The sequence below is a fragment of the Nomascus leucogenys genome, chromosome 8, assembly GCF_006542625.1.
Source record: "Nomascus leucogenys isolate Asia chromosome 8, Asia_NLE_v1, whole genome shotgun sequence".
NCBI lineage: Eukaryota > Metazoa > Chordata > Mammalia > Primates > Hylobatidae > Nomascus > Nomascus leucogenys.
In genome coordinates, this window is record NC_044388.1 from 21841030 (window position 1) to 21860264 (window position 19235).

Here is a 19235-nt window from a genome sequence, read left to right on the forward strand (position 1 = left end):
ACCCAACCATGCTGGCACCTTGATTTCCAGGGTAGCAACTTCCAGCCTCCAGAACTATGAGAAAATAAGCATCTGTTGTTTAAGCCAGTCTGTGCTATTTTATTATGGCAGCCCGAGCTGAGTAAGGCAACCCAGGAATACCTCCTGTCTGGTTCACCCACATGTCCCCAAGACATGGCATCTGGCCCAAGGTTGACCTTCAATAAATATTTGTGGAATCAATGAATCTTCCTATGGTCACTATGAACCTAAGGGCAAATCTTCATGATAAAATGGTACATTGTTAGGATTTAGAGACACAGATTCTGACCTGAAACCGAGTTTTCCTCTCTTGAAAACAGACTAGAACAATGTTATCCTACAGAACTTTCGGCAATGATAAAAATGTTCTCTATTGGCACTGTCCAATAGCAGTCAACAGCCACACACGGCTACGGAGCACTTGAAATGTGGCTAGTGTGACAGAAGAACGGAATATTTTATTTTACTTTGTTTTAATTAGTGATTACATATAAATACCATGTGGCTGGTGCCTCCTGTACTAGTCAGTGCAGGACTGGACCATTCAAGGAAGGCCCAAGCCCTGGGCACCAGCCTCATTACACAGATTGCTCTCCGTGCCAACTGTCTCTGGCACCAAATGTGCATAAAACACAGTCAATTTTCACAGAGCTGATACAGGTAGCTTTCAAGTGGTGTTAGAGTGGCCTGGCACAGAGAGGCTGGCAAAACGCTCACATAAAAGGCATACTGGGGTACCGTTTTGCAGAAATTGTGATCCTTTATGGGCCTCCATCTGCGATGAAACCCATCAAAGGGCAGGTTCATCCCTCGGTGACCAGAGTTAATTGAAAATTTAAGACCCAATCAAATCACCCAGAATTGAGATTTTTGGCAGCTTATGTGCTTCACTGTAAGATTCCTGCTGCTTTCGCCTCTGCCAGCCCCACAAGTGAGGCTGCATGTTCCAGTATCTTCAACAACAGCACTGAGCTTTAAGCAAGGGACAAACTCAACAGTGTTAACTGTGATCCTGACTTCTTTTTTTTTTTGAGATGGAGTTTCGCTCTTGTTGCCCAGGCTGGAGTGCAATGGTGCGATCTCAGCTCACCACAACCTCCGCCTCCCAGGTTCATGCAATTCTGCCTCAGCGTCCTGAGTAGCTGGGATTATAGGCATGTGCCACCATGTCTGGCTAACTTGGTATTTTTAGTAGAGATAGGGTTTCTCCATGTTGGTCAGGCTGGTCTCGAACTCCTGAGCTCAGGTGATCCACCTGCCTCGGGCTTCCAAAGTGTTGGGATTACAGGTGTGAGCCACTGCACCCGGCTGATCCTCACTTTTTTGAAAATGCACATGGCACCCTTCCTACCTAAGCCATCAGGTGGACATGGGCCAATACCTCCCGGACTTGTATTTGCCTAAGAGTCAAATAAGAATTGTCTCCATGAAAAATAAGTGTATAGAGTGTCATTTAAAAATCTGCCATAGTTAAAACCTTATGGAAGAGGAATCTTCTTATACCATTCTACATGATAATAAGTTTTCTAACAACAACATTCCAGTTGGTGTTAATGCCTATTTGTGTAGCATCTTGCAGTCTGGCATCACAAGAGCTTTGATGCCCAAGATTCTAGAATTCTATATTCGAATTCTTCCCCCGACCACTTCCTAGCACTGCCTCTTTGGGCAAGTTACTTAACCTCGCTGAGCATCCATTTCCTTGTCTGCAAAAAGAAATGAGTGTATTCACCTACCTTAGTGGGTTACTGCAAACATAAAATGACATAAGAAGCCACACAAAGACGAATGTTCATAGCAACTTAACCTGTGATAGCCAAAACCTGGAAATGACCCAAATGTTTATCAACCAGTGAATGGAAAAACAAACTGTGGTACAATCAAACAACAGAATACTACTCAGCAGTAAAACAGAAAACACAGCAAACAACATAAATAAATCTTAAATGATTAAGTTGAGTGAATGAAAAGAGCTAGGTTTTGAAAAAGAGTATATACTATTTGATTCCATTTATATAACATTCCGGGAAATAAAATCAGTGATGGAGACGGGGCGAGGTGGCTCACACCTGTAATCTCAGCACTTTGGGAAGCTGAGGCAGGCAGATCACCTGAGATCAGGAGTTCGAGACCAGCCTGGCCAACATGGCAAAAGCCTGTGTCTACTAAAAATAAAAAAATTAGCTGGGTGTGGTGGCGGGCACCTGTAATCCCAACTACTCAGGAGGCTGAGGCACAAGAATCCTTTGAACCCAGGAGGTGAAGATTGCAGTGAGCCAAGATTGCGCCACCGCACTCCAACCTGGGCAACAGAGTGAGACTTCGCTTCAAAAAAAAAAAAAAAATCAGTGATGGAGAGGAGATTAGCGGTTGTCTGGGGTTGGAGGGGTAACAAAGGGGCATGAGGAAACTTCTGGGGCAATGGAAATGTTCTGCATCTTGATGTGATGAGGGTTTTATGGGTTTGAACACTTTAAATACGTGCAATGTAGAGTACTTCATTTATACTTTGATAAAGCTGAAAAATTTCTGAAACATGAGATCAGGCCAGTGCAGTGGCTCATGCCTGTAATCCCAGCACTTTGGGAGGCTGAGGTGGGTGGACCACTTGAGGTCAGGAGTTCGAGACCAGCCTGGCCAACATGGTGAAACCCCATCTCTACTAAAAATACCAAAATTAGCCATGTGTAGTGGTGCATGCTTGGAATCCCAGATACTCAAGAAGCTGAGGCATAAGAATCACTTGAACCTGGAAGGCAGAGGTTGCAGTGAGCCAAGATCACAACACTGCACTCCAGCCTAGGTGACAGAGCGAGACTCCATCTCAAAAAAAAAAACAAAATAAAGAAAGAAAAATGAGATGAGGACGTAATGTCCTATCACAGGACTGGGCACATAGTAGCATGCAACAAACGTCAGCTCCATTCTGGAGAATAAAGAATAATCTCATTAGAACTCCTGGCAGAAAAACATGAGAGACCACTAGGGAAAGGAGTCAGCATTTAGTTCTAGGTTTACTAGGACCCGACTATGCAAGACAGGCTCATCTCAGCTAGAAAGCTGAACAAGGAAGACAAACAGAAAGATAAACAAGGCTTGGTCCTTGCCCTGAGGGAAACACAAATAGGTTTAATATATGATGTAATCAAAATGTCAAAAGGACGGTATTGACAAACTACAGGCGTGCACAAGAGAGTAATTCTGATAGAATGGCTGTCAAGAAGGAACAAATCCAGGTGGGTGGGGTCCTAGCAAGCAGTAAGAGGTGGGGGCCTGTGCAGAAAGAGCTGCCTGCACTGAATCAGAGAAGCAGAAAAAGGAGGGTCCTAGGCGCGGGCAGTGGGCAATGCCACGACACATCGTCCTCCAGAGAACAATAGGGAGAGGATCTGGGAAGGGCAAGACCAAGCTACAGAAAGCCCTGAGCTCTGGCTTGAATCTCAACTTCATCCATCCAGGGGAACTCCCTAAAGAGTTGTGCAGAATCAGATGTGTGTTTTACACAAGCAGGTCCTATCTACAGGGCAACTGGGCAATTTATCAAGAGTGCCGACATTCGCATCCCTCAATTCAGTAATTCCTGAGGAAATAGTCAGAAATGTGTACAAAGATTTATAGACAACACTGCTTATCACAACATTATTTGTAATAGCCCAAAGCCCAAAATAACTTAAACGTCCAATAAAAGGGGACTGCAAAATAAATTATGGTACACTGAGTGATTAAATCATATATAGCCATTAAATCATACTTTCCGAGCATAGGCATGACAGGTGCACACCTCACTGTACAATGTTAAGTCACATAAAAGCAGGATTCAAAAATATATGGTGAGTATTCATTCAGCAAATATTTGCTGATTATCTATTTAAGTGCCAGGCACTGTCCTAAGCACTGAGGGAGCAGCAGAGAATAAAAGAGAGAAAATCCCTGCATTCATGGGAAGAGAGGAAACAAACAGCAATAAGCAAGATAGATAGCAGGTTACATGGTAAGAAGTGCTATGGAGAAAATCAAGAGGGGAAAGACATGGGGAATTGGGGAGAAGGTAGAAATTTTAAAGAGGTGGTCAAGGAAAGTTTCAGAGAGAATGGGGTTAAGAAGATGAGCAGGGGGATCCTGGCGGAGGACTTCCAGGCAGAGGAACAGGCAGTGCAAAAGCCCGGAGGAGGCCTGGCAGGTTCATGAAAGGGCAAATTCAAAGCAGCGGAACACCAAAGACAAGCAGTGGGAGAATGCAGTCAAGGGGAGCTGTGCCACTCCTGGTGTGGTGGCAGCCACAGGAGAGCTCTGAGCAGAGGACTGGCAGGATCTGTAGGAGGACCAGGGCAGGAGCAGGGAGGCCACATGGGATATCCCCCGGTGTTGTCCTAGCTCACTATAATGGGTGTATGTTTACTTCATAATCAGAAAACAAAAGATAATTCCATCAAGGACAGCACAATGCACAAAATAGTGCTGCAGTGTGGATGCTGCAGCTGAAGCTCAGGGAAACAAACAAATAAGGAGGTCAGGGAAATCATTCAGACACCAGCTATGAAGCAGTGGGGGGACAAAGCACTGCATGGAAACTTCATGTGTTTGTGAAGGTTCTTAGGAGCAAAGTTACTCTTCGTCATAATGAAAAACACATAACCATGATGCAAAAACAAAGCAAAACAAAACAACTGCAAAAGGGAGAAAAAAGAATTCCCCCAACATCTCAGCATCCTAATAGTTAACATCTTGATATACTTCTTTCCAATCCTTTCTCCTAGACATGCTTTTGTTTTTCCCTAATCCTCCCACAATGCCCAGCACATCGTAGGCACTTAAAAATTCACTGAACAAATAAATGGAGGGCCAAATGCATGACCAAATGCTCCAAATAATTGTGTGTTACATTAGCTATATTAGAGGCATTTACAGACATGGTTTTAATAGGCTTGGGTGAAGGAATGGCAACTACACACAGGGGGAAGGCATGGTCATAGGTATCTGCATGTTTAAGAGGATGGTGGTGGCATGACTGACTCATCAAGGGCACCGGAAGCAAGCAATCTGAAAAGGAAGATGCTGGCTTCAGTTTTGGTGACTTGTCAGGGGTGGGGGGATGCACAGAATGTCCCTGCAGAGACACTCAGCTGTCCTTTTTCAGAGCTCAAGAAGCAATTGGAGCCTCCGCACCGAGACAGTCACAACAGAAAGAGTAGTCAAGGAGGAGGGGAGGAAGAGAAACACTTGCAGACCCTACTGTATGCCACACATTGTGCTACAAGCTTCACACATATCTACCCCTTCTAATCTTCACAACTGCCCCATGAAGTGGACACCCGTGTTCCTTTTATAGATGAGGACACTGCAGGACTGGGAAGCTCAGTGATTTACCCAGTTGCTCTGAAGCAGAGCCAGGACTCAAATCCATGAACATGAGGGCTTTTTCCACTCATTCTCCTTTCTGATCACAGAAGCTTAAAGTATATCCAGAAGCCCAGGGAGAAAATGTGTTCAGATGACTTCATTACATAGTGCCCAGCTTTTGCTCTCAAACTCCTGGGACCCAAAAAGAATAGCATGTTCTTCCCTTCCAAAAACATGTCTTATAATGTTTTCCAACTTACGATTAAAACCTGTGGAGTTCTTTTATTCTTTTCATTTGTATGAGTCTCCTGTCTCCTATCATATAGAACACTCCAAGATGCCAGGACAGGCTTACGACTTCCCCCCCAACACTGGCCCAACACTCTGCACACAGCAGGTGCTCAGCAAATGCTCTGATGCTGATGCTGACCATCCCTTGCCAGTCTTCTCGGGCTATTCCCTGTTTCCTTAGTCCTTGGACACTCGTATGGTAGGTGACCCGACTCCCTCTGGCTCAGCCAAGGCAAAGCCAAGCCCAGATGGATGAGCCCTCTTGCGAGACGGCAGACAACAGGCAGGTGAATTTGGGTGGAGAGGAAGTTTCATACGAGGAGAGAAGGCAAACCTTCCTTCATGGAACTTGCTACGAAACAGTCTGCAAACTGGTTGGCTCATGGGCCAAATTCAGCCTATCCGTATGTATTGCTTGGCTCACACATGATTTTCATTTGTTAAAATTGTAATTAGTTGATTTTTTTTTTTTTTTGAGACAGAGTCTCGCTCTGTCGCCCAGGCTGGAGTGCAGTGGTGTGATCTTGGCTCACTGCAACTTCCGCCTCCTGGATTCAAGCAATTCTCCTGCCTCAGCCTCCTGAGTAGCTGGGATTACAGGCACCCGCCACCATGCCTGGCTAATTTTTTGCATTTTTAGTAGAGACGGGGGTTTCACTATGTTGGTCAGGCTGGTCTTGAACTCCTGACCTCAGGTGATCCACCCACCTCGGCCTCCCAAAGTGCTGGGAATACAGGCGTGAACCACTGTGCCCAGACACTATTTTTTAAAAAGTGAGAGATTTCACATAAAAATCTGGATCTCTGTAAGCCGCCCCCTTGAGACAGGCCTGCCCTTTGCATTTCTTCACAGCCCCCACCCCATCCAGCTCTCCAGCTGCACCCCCATCCCCTGCAGGCCCCTGCTGGAGATCTCACCTGCCCCCATCCATGCCCACCCCACGTACTCACCGGCACTCAGAGTCGTGAACTCCAGGAAGCGGTATTCATAGGACACATCTATCTTGGTTTCCACCTGAGGCCTCTTCAAAGTTGAATAAATATTCCCAGGCCGTTTTTCATCACGTTTCTCTAACTTGTTCAATCCGCAACCCATTTCAGCAGCTGCTGGCCAAAGGAAAAAGGCAGGGAGGTGATTTTTTTTCTGAGATTTTGTCTTTAAACACCCTAGTATAAAAGACACTGTAATTTTCCTGAAGAATACATGACAGACCTCAGCCTTTATGAAACTGAGAGGATAATTTAATATAGGACCTGAACGCAGAGGACTGTGCTCAGTACCCAGGCTGGCTTCTCCTTCTGCTAAGATACTATCACAAGCCGTCCCGAGATTTTTTAAAATGACACCAAAAGCATACCTGTTTTATATCTTTTTTCCCCATCTGAGGAAAATAATACCTCCTACTGCCTCGGTTCCACTATAATCTGTATCCATGAATAAAAAATGGAATCTAAAAAGCAATAAAGTGCATTATAGTGTCAGCCCATCTATAAAAAACAAGAGACGTGTCACCTTCACTGTGGTTGCTAAGACAGAATAAGTTGTTGTTACAATTTCCAAACTCCAAGTCCTTTCTACCCTCAACAGTAATTATTTAGACAGGAAATTTGTATTCATAAAACATCTCTAAAAGTAGATGGTGGTATTTTTATGGGCCTTGTCTGAAAGTCCCCTTTTTCTTCGTTTTTAGACCAAACTGCAGGAAATAATAGTATGCTTCCAAGCTCTTAGAGAGTCATTTTAGACCAAAATGAAAACTGACTGAACACTAATAGCAGGGATAGAGCAACTGGAATCAGAAATCCACGTGTATTAGAGCAAAAATCTGTAGTTCCAGTTTGAAAAGAAAATAAAGAAATGTTAAAGTAATGGGCACATTAAGGTGAGTTGAGCTTCCAATCTTCCATGGGATTAAAAACGATGAAGGCTCTCTGTTTATTTGGGCAGAATGACTTTCATGAAATAGCTTTTCATCCACTCCCCCAACTTCAGCAGAAGAGATTTTGCTTCTGTGTACTAAGCATAACCGATGCTTCCCTCCTCTCTGGGGTACCACTGCTGCCATCAGAACATATTTCGCAAAAATATTAACCAGCCAAGAATATCACACACAGAAACACAGTGACCGCTTCCTTTTAGAGATAAGAATTTCCTTTTGCTTAATTCATTTACAAGGTACCCAGCTTCCTAAGGCAATTTGGCAAGCTCCAGAAAAACAAACTGAACCTCAAAAAAGCAACGAGGGCATGTGGCGGGTGGAGTGGAAGGAGGTGGTGTAGCGACAACTAGGCTCTACTTTTCAGTAATTAAAAAAAGTCTGAAAGAATGGATGAGAACAGGAAGGCTTACTTATGCCTAAATAAGGGAACATTAGTATCCAAAGCGCCAGAGCAGACATGATTTATGTGCAATCTGCATGAACTGATTACTTGTAAAATACTCTGTAGTTCTGCAGATGAAACAGCTGATATGTAAAGGGCTGCATATTTAACTGCTGAAAAGCAAGCCGGCTGGCATCCACTGGGACAAAGCAGAAAAGAAATGGACAAGGAAGCTTCTAAGTGTTGGGAACAAATAGCCCATCGAGATGTGCACTGTTACTCTCTGCAAAGAGCCCAAAGGCTCGCCAAGTCACTCATTCATGCAGATTTACTCATGCCTACTATGGGCAAAGCATTATTAGCGATTCAAACAATTTGGTCTTTGCCCTCAAGGAGGTTAGGCTACTACAAGAGGGAGGACATGCAAGCTATAACACAAGCTGGGAAAATGGCAGGGGCCTGGATTGGGTATTTGAGATGGGCTTTGCTGGACAGACCCCAAATTTGATGACGTAGAGATGGAGGCACAGCAAGAGCAAAGGCATGGAGGCAGGAAGCTGCCCCATCTGAAGGGAAAGGGCAGGCAGTGCGGTTTGGCAGGCCAGAGAGGCAGCGTGGGGTTTAGGGTGTCAGAGATCCCACCACTAGCCCATATGGTGCCTTTGTGAGAATTCAAAAAAGGTGCCCCCTCCTCTGAGGAATGCAGCCCTGTCCCAGCCATGTCTTACTGAGCACAGCAAGGTCTGGATCTAAGCCCCTGCATCCCTCCTTGGGAACAATCTTTAAAACTGTATGTGGCAGTGCTGCTTCAGTAGGGGGGAAGTTAAGCAAAATTGATTATGATTAGCTAGCCATGTAAACAAATATGGAGGTGGAGGCAAAGATTTCTTAAAGAGGACACAAAAAGCTCTAACTACAAAAGAAAATTTTGATAATGTGGGCTATGTTAAGATTTAAAAATTCTGTTCCTCAAAACGCACATTAAAGAGTGAAAAGGCAATCCAGAGACTGAAATAAGCTATTTGCAATATATTTGTCAAGTGGTGCACTGGTAAACCAGCTCTCCAACAAAGAGAGGAAGCCCCGATTTGTAGTTTGCCTATTTCTGTGGTGTAAACACACCCACCATGGCAGATTTCAAGCTGCCAAACATGATGCCACAGAAGGCAGAGTCAGGAAGAGATGCTAAAATCAGCTCTCAAAAGCCAGTGTGTGTTGGCTCCTGCACACTAACGCATTTATGCAACACAGGACTCACATCCACCACGAATCAAAGAGCGCCTAACAAATTGATAAGGAAAAGATACACTACCCAACAGCAAACAGGTGAAATGCCCCAACGAACACCCATGAGGATATGCAAATGGCCAAAGAACATATGAGAAGAAGCTCAACTTCATGACTCATCAGGGAAATGAAGGGAAGACCACAGTGAGATTTAACAGGCATCTACCAGAATAGCTTGACATTTTAAAAACTGATAATACCAAGTGTCGGCAAGGATAGGAAGCAAATGAAATTCCCCTACACTGATGGTGAGAGTGTGAATTAGTACAATCACCTTGGAAAACTGACAATATGTTGGAAAGCTGAACGCATGCCTATCCTGTGACCCAGAAATTCCTCTCCTGGGTATATACCAACAGAAATGTGTATACGAAAGACATCGAAAGACACATATGACAATGCTAACAGTAGCATTACTCATACCAGCCCCATCCTGGAAATTGCCCAAACACCTTCCAGGAGAATAGATTATTCCAGGAGAATAATATTATAGAATATTAAATATTCTATTAAATATTAAATAATATTATAGAATAATAATATAGAATATTAAATACATTATGGTATATTCACACAATAAAATATTATAAAGCAACGAAAACATGGAAACTAGGATTACACACTACATTAATGAATCTCAAAAATCATAAAGGAGTGGGGGGCGGGCAGCCAGGCACAGAAAGTACATTCTTTCTTACTCCTGTTATACAGAGTTCCAAAACAGGCAACGCTCATCTCCAGTGTTAGAAGCTGGGGTGCCAGTTACCCTTGGGAGAACAGTGACTGCATAGAGGATGAGGGGGCTTCTAGGGTACCAGCTTTGCTGTTTCTTGATCTGGGTGTCAGTTTGTGATGATTCGCTGGGCCACTGAGCAGTCTCTGTACTGATTTGTGTGCTTTCCCATACTTATACTAAAACGTCCAAAAATAATAAACAAATCTGTGACCTTACAAATACACAGATACATCTCCAACAATAACGTGAGGATGGAATAAAGGCAAAACACAAAATCATCTACGTACTGGGTCTCAATTCTTCTGAATAAAAACTGAAGCAATATTTACAGTAGGCATGTTCATCTGATGCTAGCTTATCCAATAAAGCCACTGTGTATACATTACAGAGTTCTAAGAAGGAGAAAGGACTCTTTTCTCTATCAGGCTGGTGGCAGCTTCTAAAGGGTGGCGGCAGGTTCTCCCTACTGGGCCCTGCTGGAGACTTTGATGGGACCAAGGCTGAGTGAGGAGCAGACAGGCTGGCAAGCAAGGGAAGGCACTCATGCCCACCCTGCTGCATACTCAGGCAGACCTGCCTTGCTCTGGAAGGCAGGGTGTTTGAAGACCTCCAAGAAGGAGCCTGTTCCTCAAAAATCCTCCCACTTTTGCTACCTTATTATGTAAATTCTCATACTAGAGGTTCACTCCTTTGAAATCAGAATTACCTTTCCTAAGTATCTGCTTTGAAATGACAAATATCTCCATGGGAAGGACAAGAAACTAAGCTCCTGGTAGCCACTACCACTTTAGTTTGATTTTATTTTGTCTATAATTTTTAATCTATATTTAGTTTCTTTGATAAAGGACAGGTTCCCTGATAGCAGAAAGGAGAGGGTTACCAGGATGAGAAGAAAGGTTTGGAAAGGGTTGGGGTGGGGATCAGGAGAGTACCAAGAAGCATTAGAAAACTCTTGTGATTCACGAGAGTTTAAAGTTTCAGTCAGACTCCCAACCTTGAGGCTTCTGCCCCAGCTCATCCCAAAGGGCATTGTGCTGGATATCACAGGACATAAAGGGGCTCTGGGCAAATCATCCATGTGATCAGACACAGAAAAGATAAAGAGTACGTTACATTAAACCAAATTTGTCTTGAGGATGCCTCCATACTTGAGTCATTACACAACGACTGCAACTTAGTTTAGTAGGTAAACTATACGAAAGCCTAACTTAGGATGTATACTTCTGTAACAAATAGCTGAGTCTCAGCCAATCACAGCAGCAGAATGCAGTCAATCATAGGCAGCTTGTAACCAAGCCAGCTGTCTCTGTACCTCACTTCTCTTTTCTGTACACAAAACACTGCCAGGATGTGTTTCAGGCAGGTCACTGAACCTGTTCTGGTTCTGAGGCTGCCCGATTTGCGAAGTTTTCTTTGCTCATTCAAACTCTGTTGAATTTAATTTGTATCAAGTTTTTCTTTTAATAAATACCAGCCAGCAGCAAAACTGTAATATCATTGAATCCTTGAATCTCAAATTTTAGAGACTGATTTCTCTGGAGTGCGTGCAACCCTGGCTAAGCAACTGTTTCTAAAGCACAGCCCTCTTTGGAAAGGGAGACACAGGAAGTAGTTGCTGGCCATCAAAACCTTAGTGTGAATCAGTTCCTCCTACTCTTTTGTGTAGAGGCAGTTAGCCTGCTCCCTGCTGCCACACCTGCATTCCTTTTATTTCGCCCTGGATTCTTCCACCAACTCCCACCCCTGTCAAAATAGGAAAGACTTTTACATCATTTCAAAAATGTCTATACTATGCTCAAAACAAGTCAGAAAAAGCTAGCTTATAAAAAGTAGGAAAAATAAGCTGTAACAGTGACTTGCACACTATTGTAGAGTTTCGTAGACTATATTATTTACCACGTGACATTCCCAAACCACGCTCACGTTAGAATCCTGCAAGAGGATGGAGGCAAAAGACGGATATGTTGCTTTTGAGGGCAGTGGGAGGGAAGGCAGAGGAAAGAGTCTAAGGAATAGTACTGCCAGATGCAGACAGAAGACACGGGTGTGCTGCACATTCCCTCACACAGACATTCAGGGAGTGTCTCAGTAGAGCGACATCTCTCACATGGGTCAAAGTCTCTAGTAAGGTGGAAGGTAAATGGTAAGTAGGATGGTTTTTCAATGTGGCTCCAAAATCCACTGACATTCCTCCTATTGAGCCTATTGAGAGGTGAGGTCTATGTCAATTACCCTGAATCTGGGCTCCACGACGGCTTGACCAATAGAATATGACGGAATAACACAGTTCCAGTTTCTGGACCCAGTTTTAAGACACTTGAGAGCATTCACTCCCTGACTCTTGGGGTGCCTGCTCTTGGAATCCAGCCACCATGCCATGAGGAAGCTCAAGTAGCCCCAAAGAGGGGCCCATGTGGAGAGGAACCGACAGCCAGGACCAACTTGCTGGCCATCTTGCCAGCAAGCCATGCTGGAAGTAGAGCTTCTGCCTCAGTCAAGCTGCTGATGCCATGTTAAGCAAAGACAAGCTGTTTTGCCTAGCCCTGCCAAAGCTGCAGATTCCTGAGCAAAATAAGCTACTGTTGTTGTTTTAAGCTTCTAAGTTGTGGAGTGGTTCATTTATACCATAAGCAACTTATACACCAAGTCTGCTCAAAATGACCATGGCCTGCCGCCTCCTTGGCAACTGCTGAAGTTGGCCTGCTTTTAGGGTCCCTGTTTCAGCCATTCACCCTTTGAAGGGCATTTGGGTTGTTTCTGGCACTGGCTGATTATGAATAAAGTGGCTATAAACATTTGCATAGAGGTTTTTATATGGACATAAGTTTTCACTTCTCTAGGGTAAATACCTAAGAGTGGGGTTGTTGGGTTATACGATAAGTGCAGGAGCCCTGTTAATGAAAAAATGCCTCTCTTTACACACGCAGGATGTCCAGATACTGCCGCCACGAGAGGTGTATGGAAAGTGAGACCTCTCAAAGATCAGCTAGCCCCTGCTCAACTGGGGCATCAGCTTACTAGGTGGAATCATGCCCAGCGGTGCTATTCACTGACTTTTTCTCTGGTTGTTGCTTGTTTTTGTAAAAAACACATGCTAAAAGTCACCTGTGTCTAGTGAGACTCCCCCAGTACTTCATCTATGCTCCATCCTGCTCCCACAGCTCCACCCTTCCAAATTCCTATGCTCACCTCACATTGATACTTAATGTCAATCAGATTACCTATTTTATTTGTGAGTTCATTGTTGGATCAGCTTTGATTGACAGTTGTCCAGACATTTGTTTCTCTTTTTATATTTTGTTTTCTCAGCAGACATCCCTGAAACTATGTATGTGGGTCTCCCGAGCATCAAGGTACCAAGAAAAACTTTCCAAGAAGTCTTCAAAGGTAGAGGAAATGGAGGAGGTCTTTCCCCATTTCTATGGTGAAACAGTGGGGAAATAATCAAAGTATATATACAGTTCCCTAGCAGAAATTGGTAAGGGTAATTAGGAACTAGATGCTTTCTAAAGAGGAAAACAAAGTAATCGGAAGAAGGTTCCGAGACCCGAACTGCAAGAAGAGGATGACAGACATTGCAAATGATCTGGAAACAAAGATCCCTTGAATGATGATCTTCTGGAAAAAATTTTGGCTGAATCAAACCTTAAGTGGGATGTCTCTTTGGTACACGGTGGATCAGCTTCTTACAGGAGCTATCAGTTCCATGAGGGAGGGAACTTATGTTCCAGATTCATTCATCCATCCATTCATTCAACACACATTTATTGAAGTCTGCTTTGAGTCAGTCACTTGGTTAGGAAACACTAAAACTGGGAAGGCCAGGCCCTGCCCTCAGGGAGATCACAGAAACAATGATGAGATACCCATGGTGCAGTGTGGCTGACTGTTCTGGAAGTCTGGACAGAATGCGGGAGCATTCAGAACAAATTGCTGTTATATAAAACACAGAGATGGGTGTGGTGGTGTGCACCTGTCATCCCAGCTACTTGGGAGGCTGAGGTGAGAGAGTCTTTTGAACCCAGGACTGTGAGGCTGCAGTGAACTCTGATCATACCACCGCACTGCAGCCTGAGTGACAGAGCAAGACTTGTCTGTAACAAAACACACACACGCACACACACACAAACACAGCACAGCGCCAAATACTTGGCTCCAGAAGAAGCTGACCAGCAGTGGGGCACAATGTCCTGTGTCATTTTAAATGTTGAAATGTTTAAACTATTATTTTAAAAGTATCCTAATTTGTTTCTGAAATGCTTCCCACGATGCCCATAAAAAGACTGGAAAACCACTTCAAAAGGATCACCTTCTTAAAAGACTATTTTTCAGCTACAATGTAGAAAAGGCTTAGTTTAAAAGCTCATTTTTACTATCAACTAGCATGCACACATTTAAATAATGGGGGCAATAAATGTAGTTATATTTTCAAATACAAATTAGTTTCATTAAGAGTAAGCCCTCATTTGCCACACTCGCTGCTAATCTAAGGCAGCCTGTAAAGCTAATTTTAACAAACGCCAACAGCTCGTGACAAGCAACCAGAGATGGGGCAATTATATGCAATGATGCTGGATCAGCTGGCAACCCCATTTTTTATTTCTACACTCAAATTCTGTATTTGAAGACACAAGCATGTTTATTACTTCATTCAGTCATCCAAAGTAAGAACTGATCATCCAAATTAAGAAGGCTTTACATGATAACGACATCTCTCTAGATCCAGAAATATAAATTAAACTTAATTCAGTAGAGATTCAGATGGTGTCAGATTTTTTGCTGTCCTGCAACAGAGTCTAAGAAACCCTAGGATAACTAAAATGTACCCATTGAAAGTGTTCCTGATCCAATGCCAGGTGTAAAGAACAATCTATATCAAATCGTGTTAATGGTTTATATGGTACCACTTTTTAAAAGTGCCTGTGTATTTGTTTATAAAATCCATACTTCTGAAAAACTGGCAGTTCATAAACCATCTGTTAGCAGAACTTTTTTCTGAGTCATGACACTATGGGCTACATTTTCAAGTTTTCTTTGTTGAGCATGCATTATTTTCATGGCTGAAAACAATAAGGGGCACTTTGGGAGGCCGAGGCAGGTGAATCACTTGAGCCCAGGAGTTCAAGACTAGCCTGGGCAATATGGCAAGACTTTGTCTCTACAAAAAAATTTTAAAAAGAAATTAGCCGGACATGGCAGGTCCCAGCTACTCGGGAGGCTGAAGAGGGAACGTTGCTTGAGCCTAGGAGGTTGAGGCTGCAGTGAGCCATGATCTCACCACTGCATGATTGTGCCACTGCACGCTACTGCCCAGCCTGGGCAACGGAGTAAGACCTTGTCTCAAAAAAAGAAAAAAAGAAAAGAAAAGAAAAGAAAGCAATAAGGATATCACAGCCAGCCTCCAGGACGGTCCTCAATGATCCTCCTGGTATTCACACCCTTGTGTGGTCCCCTCCCACAATGAATAGGGCTGACCTGTGTAACCAGAAGGATATGGTGGAAATGAGTGTGATTTCCCAGGCTAGGTTATAGGAAACATTGTGGGTTCTACCTCGCTGTCCTAGATCTCTCGTTCTGGGGGCAGCCAGCTGCCATGTTGTGAGGATGCTCTATCAGCAGGATGAAGTTCCACTGCAGGGCAACGAGGCCTCCTGCCAACAGTCAGCACTAACTCGACACTCATGTGGAAGTAGATCCTACAGCCTTCAGCCCAGCCGACATCCTCACTGCAACCTCATGAGAGACCCTAAGTCAGAAGCACTCAGTTAAGTCACTTCTGGATTCCCGACTCAGAGAAACCACGCAAGATAACATGTTTGTTGTTTTAAGCCTCCAGGTTTTAGGGCAATTTACCACCCATCAATAGATAATTAATCCAGGCAGTTCATGTTAACAGTCTTGCTCCTATATGAGAAGTGGCATTGTGGAGTGGTTGAGAGCTGACTCTTCAGCGGCCAAGTTTTGGCGTAATTTGTTACACAATAAAAGATACCTAACAGGAGTGGTGTTTGCATTATAAGAAGAAAACACTTGCTTACCCCCACTCCTCCAACCCCCACAACCTACCACCATCTCAGTCCATCTCAGGAGGGGTCTGAACCTGAGTCCATCCCTGCTCTGCTGCTCTCCAGCCACCCTTCGCTAAAAATAGCTCCCACTTAGAACCTGCTACTCAACATGTGGACCTCAGACCAGCAGCAGCATGCGGGATCTTGTTAAAAATGCAGGATCCCAAGCCCCATCCCAGACCTGCTGAATCAGAATCTGTATTTGAGCAGTAAGTGATTCCTTAAAGTTTGATTCACAGTACAGTTTGAGAAACCCTGTGCTGTGGCAGTGGCTCTTAATCTTGACTGCACTTTGAAACCATCTGGAGAGCTGTTAACAGCCCTGATGCTCAGGCATTTAGGGGTGGGGCCAGAGCACCATTATTTTTAAAACCCCCAAGTGATGCTAACATGCAGCCAGGGTTGAGCATCAGTGCTCTAGGAGCAAACCCAGCCTTTTCCCACTCCTAGCCCTCTCTAATCTCCTAATAGCCAGGACTCAGCAGGGCCCAGGATCTCTCCTACAGCCTCACATCCAGGACTGAGAACCACAGTTCAGAGCTCAGCCATATGGATCTGCTTAGTTCCACATCCCTCAATCTCTTGAATCTCTTTCTACCTCAGACACCCCTTCCAGTCTCCTCTGCCATCCTCCCAGGCAAGCACAGGCACCTCCTACATTTCTGTCCTCCTCCATCCTCTTGCCTCACTTTTCCAAAATTATTTTAATTATAAACCACTTCAAACATATGGAAAAGTACAGAAAATGAGATGTCTATGGATCCACCACCTGGATTTAACAAGTGCTTACATTTTTACCTTATTTGCTCCAGATATTTTATTTTTGGATAAATAGACATCTTGGACACAGTCCTCATGCCATTCCCTTTCTCCCTATCTTTCTATCCCTGCGTGTACTCTTTTACAATCTATATATAACACCCTGAACAACATATGGCAGAGATTCTGAGGATTTCTCAGTTCACAGTGCCCTTAGTTTCTCTGTGCATTTTTTAATGGCATGCCCTAAACCAAAAAAAAAAAAAAACACCCAATAATTCCTTTTATTAAGTAGTTAGGTCCAAACAACTTAACACTTATTCACAGCCTAACAACAGTAGCCTCTCAAAAAAATAGCACACATAAACTGAAAGAAGAAATATTTTTTCTTTCATTCTTAACTAACCACAATTACTGACTAATGGGATGTGTGCATCTGTTGGACACTGCGCAACTTCTCAAAACTTGGAACCACACTGAACACCACCACCCTCATTTCCAGTTCCACGCTGATGTTCTTAGCAACTACTCAAAATGTAGCTTGTAAAGATATGACATCATCAAGAGTAATGTGGTACTGTCAGATGTTGATATTGCGAAGTGCCTCAAGCTAGTAGTTAGCATGGTATCTGACAGATGTTAAGTATTGCTGCATTTCCCTCAAAGATGTGAATATCCCTTGGCCACCCTGTGCATTTGCTGCAGTGCCTTGCGGTATCTTAGCACAAAATTTGGGAACCACCAATACATAGTATTACGTATGCTCAAAAAAGTTACTTATATGCTATTGTCTCTCCCTTAGCACTCACACTCCCTCTCTTGCCCTAACTTGACCTGCTCCAGGCAAGAGCTCCCCAGTTCCCTTCCCAGCCTGTCTGTCTTCTCTCCAGCTCCAGGCAGACATCTCCAAGAACTGTTTCAACATTTCCACCTGGAACTTTCTCTCTTCACCTGAGACTTTCTCAGCACTTCTGGAAGAATATGCCCCACAGAATGCAGCACCTTGCCCAACAGGCCTGCTCTTTCTCCTGCATTTCTCGTCTCTGGGTAGTACCACTGCCCTCCTAATATCCAGGCCCAAAACCCCAGTATCAGCCTGCTCCCACCACCATCCTCACGCTGACATTGGCCCATCCAGAGCTGGTGGATGCTATCCATTCCTCCACTTTATTCTCCAAACCAATCTGCCATCACAACAGCAACCAACGCTTTCCTGGAATCTGGCTCCCCCTCATCTGTCTAATTCCTATCTCCAGCTTTTCCCACATTAAACATTTTACACCACACAAGTGGCTCAAAGAGCATAATCACATCTGCTGTGCAGCTTGGAGTCCTCAGCCTCAATCTCACTCCATCCTCCCTCCTTTCCAGTCCTACCTCCCATTGTTTCCTTTCACAGTTGACCCTAGAGTGAAGTCAGGCTAAGCTACTGCAATCTTTCGTACACCCTCAGAACTCTCCAGGCACCACCCTTTTCCTCCAGTGGACCTCCACCTGACATTCGTTTCCCGTACCTCTCATCTTCTCTATTAGTCAGGGTTCTCCAGAGAAACAAAACCAGTCAGATGTTTGTGTGTGGTGTGTGTGTGTGGTGTGTTCCCAGCTAGAGAGAGATAAATAGAGGTACTTATTATAAGGAATTGGCTCATGAAATTGGGGGGGGTGACAAGTTGAAAATCTTCAGGGCAGGCCACAAGGCTGGAAACCCACAGAATAGTTGATGTTGCGATCTTGAATCCAAAGGTGGTCTGGAGTCAGAATTCCTTCTTGTGGATCTCAGTGTTTTTTCTTAAGGCTTTCAACTCAATGGATGAGGCCCACCCACATGATGGAGGGTGATCTGCTTTACTCCGAGTCTTCTGATTTCAAAGTTCATCATGCCTAAAAAATAACTCACAGCAACACCCAGACTGGTGTTTGGCCAAAAACTAGGCACCATAGCCTAGGAAAAACTGACATAAAATTAACCATCACACTCCTTCAAGGCTGAGCTCTAACAGGATTGCCACTCTAGGCCACTGACTCATCCGATAAATAAGTAATGAGCACTTACTATATGCAAGGCCTTGTTCTAAATGCTAGTGATACCAAAATAAAACAAAAGAGATTCACACAATAAAGGAACAAGACTGCCCTCGTGGACCTTACCTTCAGAAGCCGAGAAACAGGCAATAGACAAACAAATAATAATACATGAAATCTCATTTTTAAAGTATGCCAACTAGAAAAAAAACAGTACAGGGGGGAGGGGTAGCAATCACAGGAGGAGGTACAATGTTTTAAATACGGGGATTGGGAAAGGGCACACCCAGAAGGTGACGTTTAAGCAAAATCACGAGGAAGGCCACAGAGCGAGTCATGGGATAAGGCGGAGGGTGGGCTAGGCAAGGCAGTGGCAGGTGCAAACAAGC

General features: G+C 44.0%; 1 protein-coding gene across 3 annotated transcripts in view; it reads right to left on the bottom strand.

Moving 5' to 3' along the window:
* RFTN1 (raftlin, lipid raft linker 1) overlaps window positions 1–19235 on the bottom strand; it is a 203177-nt gene that overhangs the window by 176474 nt on the left and 7468 nt on the right. For 2 of the 3 annotated variants that reach the window (XM_030816864.1, XM_030816866.1), the window contains exon 2: window positions 6604–6756. In XM_030816864.1, the coding sequence (XP_030672724.1) occupies window positions 6604–6748 (145 nt within the window). In that variant the 5' untranslated portion in view covers window positions 6749–6756. Of the gene's footprint in view, window positions 1–6603; window positions 6760–19235 lie in introns of all 3 variants that reach the window. The other variant, XM_030816865.1, reaches the window with a different exon arrangement.